At 55.2% G+C, this 4832-nt stretch overlaps 1 protein-coding gene across 1 annotated transcript; it reads left to right on the top strand.

Annotated features, from left to right (window-relative positions):
- The first annotated feature begins 1396 nt into the window (after positions 1-1396).
- LOC127296070 (uncharacterized) lies at positions 1397-4506 on the top strand. Its single transcript, XM_051326104.2, has 3 exons — positions 1397-1874; positions 1973-2365; positions 3570-4506. Exons 1-3 carry the CDS (start codon positions 1560-1562, stop codon positions 4206-4208), a joined length of 1347 nt encoding a protein of 448 aa, XP_051182064.1. The 5' UTR covers positions 1397-1559; the 3' UTR covers positions 4209-4506.
- The last annotated feature ends 326 nt before the right edge of the window (positions 4507-4832 follow it).

The raw sequence follows: 4832 nt of genomic DNA, 5'->3' as shown, positions 1-4832 counted from the left end.
CTCCGTCCACCCCGATCGACTCGCCGGAGTCTAGCTGTCCTGTGCGCGGCCGGCCCAACCACCGGCGGCGGTGGAAGATCCGTCTCATCCCATCATCCATCCGTGCGATCTCACCAAGACACCAATCAAGCGCGGATCATTGCGGCATCCAACCACCAGCCCCAGCAGGACGATTGGGGGAACACGCGCGCGAGCGTCAACAGAGCCCTAGCTAACGCTAGACCTTTTTTCAAGCCGGTACTGGTCACGTAGGCTAGGCTACCAGTTATGGAAAGGGACACTGCCCTTGGCTGATTGCGTGGCCGTACGTCGCGGTGGGTGGATGAGGCCGGGAAGGAAGAACATGTCGAGCAGTTCAGAGGTCTAGCTATGGCGTACGAGCGCGGTGGCACAGTGCGCGTGATGGCGAGCGGCCATGGTTGGGCGGAACCGCGGAAGAAACCGTTAGGGATTGCTTGCTTGCTTGGGGCGTGATCCTGAGGCTTGGGCATTGATGGTAACCCCAAATCTAGCCACACAAGAGCATGAGCTGTTCATCAGCTTATACTATGGCTTTGGCGCAAGTTATCATGGCTATACTTGGTCTGAACTATGGCTATTGAGTAGTAGTTAGTAAAGGTAGTAGGTCGTATTAGGCAAAATCTGGTTTTGGAGGAATCAAACAAGCCTGACGACAGGTAAAATAAAACCCTGAAGAAAGTCCACTGAAAATCGAGCCACACGAGAGCATGCTGTTCATCGTCGGTCAGAAGAGTAGAGGCATGATCAAAACCGTTAGGGATTGCTTGCTTGTGATCCTGAGTCTTCGGCATTGATGGTAACCCCAAATCTAGCCACACAAGAGCATGATGTTCATTGTCAGCATAGTTGAGCAATGATCCTTGCACGCAAGTTCGTATCATGTCGAGTGGCCATCCAATGGATCATGCTGGGCAATTCAACGTTCTGTCGGCTCTAAACTAAGGTTCTTGACTATACGCAAAGTAGGAATACTTCCAACGTACTTAGTTGCCAATTAGTAAAACATAGTAGGTCGTATTAGGCAAAATCTGGTTTCGTTATGGAAGAATCAAACAAGCCGAAACAAAGTCCACTGAAAATCACACGGTTGCTCTCAGAGGAAGTGTCAAATGTGTATGTGGGAACACCGGAAAGATACGAGATGTTGGAACTTGGAACTCGAAAAGGGAAATGTATAATTTCGTTGACGCGCTGACGCGCGAGGAAAATCTAGAAAAAGAAAACGATAAACAAGATATAGCCCAGAGCGTGCGGCCACGACCAAACTTTTGGGGGAAAGGATAATGGAAATGGAAAATAACAAATCCTTGGCGGGGCCCAGCTGCCAGCCGCCCGCACGACCGAAGAAAAACCGGTACAAGAGCACCGAGGCCAGGAGAGGGGAAGCCCAACAAAAAGGGGAGCCTTGTTGTTGCGCTCTAGCTAACAAACACTTCCTGGTTGTACAGACTACACAGGTATAGCTGCATCTCATCGACGAAACAGAGCAGAGCAGAGCAGAGATTGAGCTGTGGTATAGCGCCGCCCCTGTATCTCCGATGAGGAAATTATGCCCGAACCTGGAGCGCGACGACGCGCTGGACACGGTCCTGGAGGTGCCGATCCCGGAGGAGATGTTCACCGGCGGCGGCGGGTCGCGCGGGTCCAGGTTCGGGTGCACGGGCGTGAAGGCGTGGATGCGCGCGCACGGCGCCCCGGACCGGTCCGGCGCTGGCGAGCCGTGCTCCATGAGCCGCGGCGAGCTGCAGCTGATGCTGGGCGTGATCGGCGCGCCGCTCATCCCACTGCCCGTCGGCCACGCCAAGCAGTCGCCGTCGTCCGTGCTATGCGAGCAGCTCAAGGGCGACCCCATCGTACGTCGTTTCTCTTGTTGGTGGTCTCCAGGCTTCTCGCCTGACTGCATATAGGTTTTTTGGTTCTAGTAATAACAAGCGATCGTTTGGTTTGGCAGGAATCATCTTCGGCAAAGTACATCGTGCAGCAGTACATCGCGGCGTCGGGCGGCGAGTGGGCGCTGAACAAGGTGACGAGCATGTACGCGATGGGGCGGGTGCGCATGACGGCCGCGGAGCTCAACACCAACGACGCGGACGGAGGCGCCGGTAATGGCAACGGCCACGGGCACCGCGGCGGGAAGAAGGGCGGCAAGGGCGCTGGCTCAAGTGGCGAGATCGGCGGGTTCGTGCTTTGGCAGAAGAAGCCGGAGCTGTGGTGCCTGGAGCTGGTGGTGTCCGGGTGCAAGATCAGCGCCGGCAGCGACGGCAAGGTGGCCTGGCGGCAGACACCGTGGCACCAGTCCCACGCCTCCCGTGGCCCGCCGCGCCCGCTCCGACGGTCGCTCCAGGTGCGTGCCGTAGTTTCTGCTGTATGTAGGCTCGCAACGTATACGTTACCCCTTGATTGGTTGCCGCCTTTCTGTACCGTGAGCGTGTTCTTTTGGTACTCCCCGTACGTACGCCTGGTGTATGCGTAGTAGGAGTATGTTTTGACTGCATAAAACGAACTCCCTCCCAAATACAGTGTATAGAGCTGACGCAAGTGTAGACGTACGAACCGAGACCATTGCTGTTGCTGCCATGGGTGGCTCTTAACTAGTTGTTGCGCTGTTGGTACTCCTCCTAATAGTCTTTCACTTAACTTAACATGGACATTGCCGATGGTACAGTAGGCAGTACAGCGCTATGCAGGAAGCCAACCGTACGCCTGGTACAACACCATTGTCATCTGTACGTGATCCTTGCCGACGCGCGGCCGTGCTGGACCAACGGCGACTGTGCGGCGTTGATCAGGGCTGGCGTGTTACTACTGACAGCTCCCCTGCGCGCTGTCGGCGAGACAGGCCGGCGTTAATTCCCCGTACGGCGCGCGCGGGGATCATAAATTACGCCCCTTGATCGGCCGGGGAATGATTGCGCGATCGAGCCGGCCGCGGTCAAGGTCCAGGGCAAATGTCTGTCGGGGATAAGATCAAGATCAAGATCGCCTGCGTGCGTGCGTGCGTGCTCATCATGGAGCAGAGGTGAAGATCCAGGTATCTCGCAGGCACGACGTACTGGGCACGTATACGTACGTAGATTTGCTCCGGGACTCATCATTGCCGCCGTGGAGGTATCCGGTCGCGCCTGGGAAGGTAATTAGTGCGGCGATGATGACGCAGGGCGTGACCGCAGGTAGAAGATTAAGCGCGGAGACGCGGCGTGATTAGGGGGATCACTCCAACGTGCGTGCATGTGCGGTGCTGGACGAACACTTCACATGGACATGGGCCTCCTCAAGGTCGGTTGGTGCCGCGCAATCTCTCCGTCCAACAGGCCAACTATCCCCGGTAATCGCGCCGCACCAACCCAACCCCATCGAGAATCAGAAAAATACACTAGCTTTGCATTCCGCGTGCGCTCCCTCCATCATCGTGCGGTTGTTGCCGTTGTTAATTTTGACCCTATAGTCAACTCGAACTCGAGACGCCCAAGTCCACTCCACACCCGCTCTTTAGTACGTACTTTGCACACCTGCATGACGCGAAGCTGACGTCTGCTCTGAACATGCAGGGCCTGGACCCGATGCTGACGGCGAGCCTGTTCGCGGAGGACTCGGTGTGCATCGGGGAGCGGAGCATCGGCGGCGAGGACTGCTTCGTGCTCAAGGTGGAGGCGGAGGCGTCCAGCCTGCGCGCGCGCAACAGCGGCAGCGTCGAGATCATCCGCCACACCGTCTGGGGCTACTTCAGCCAGCGCACGGGCCTGCTCGTCCAGCTCGAGGACTCCCACCTCCTCCAGATCAAGCCCACCTCCGGCACCGGCAGCGTCTTCTGGGAGACCACCATGGAGTCGCGCCTCGACGACTACCGCACCGTCGACGGGGTCAACATCGCGCACGCCGGCCGCACGGCGGTCTCGCTGGTGCGGTTCGGGGACGGGCAGGACGGCAGCACGCGGACGAGGATGGAGGAGACGTGGAGCATCGAGGAGGTCGACTTCAACATCAGGGGGCTATCCATGGACTGCTTCCTCCCGCCCAGCGACCTCAGGGAGACCAAAGAGGCACCGCAGGACGCCGCCGTCGTCGCCGTCAAGGCACCGAGGCCGCCGCCGCTAAGGATACCGGCCGTCCTGGCAATACGCGTCGGGCCCTCGCAGGTGGCCGCTGTCAACCTCGACGAATCGTCCGAGCCGCTAATCGCGAGATGATCGATGACATCGCCATAAACTGCTCCTACCCGTAAGTAGAGATCACCGCTGTAAATATGTTCCGAGTGAGATTTTTCTATATTCTTTTTCGAGGTGTGTGGATAAAACCTCAAGCTAGAATTGGGGTCAGAGGAGTGAGAGAGTAGGGATTCGGACTAGATGCATGTATACTCATCGTCTAATTATAGATGTATTGTACTAATGAGCTTAATCAGCTCCGTCAATGTAAATGTGAAAGACAAAAAAAGAAACCCCGATTCTGCTCGCCAGCATGATAGACATTAAGTTGTGTTGTTCAGTCATTTCAAGAAAATAGTTTAGACTAATCATAGTGGGAAGTAACATAGAGTAGTACAATAAAAGTAATTTCCTAGGAAAATATTTTGTTTCAAGTACAATACCTGGTCATCTTTGATTCCCAAAAAAATTTAAATTTTTTTGAACTTTTTCAATTTATCTTTTTATTTTTCCAACTATAGGGGTGTGTGGCACCCGGGAGGAAGCGGACTTTTGGCTCCCGGGTGCAACGCACCCCCATAGACTAAAAAAATTATAGTGATTTAAAAAAGTCAATTTTTTTAAAAAAAATCTGGAAACCAAGGATGATCAAGTCTGTACTCGTAA

This window comes from Lolium perenne, chromosome 4 (assembly GCF_019359855.2).
Source record: "Lolium perenne isolate Kyuss_39 chromosome 4, Kyuss_2.0, whole genome shotgun sequence".
NCBI classification, from domain to species: domain Eukaryota; kingdom Viridiplantae; phylum Streptophyta; class Magnoliopsida; order Poales; family Poaceae; genus Lolium; species Lolium perenne.
The sequence above is the reverse complement of the archived record's forward strand: the minus strand, read 5'-3'. Positions and strand labels throughout refer to the sequence as shown.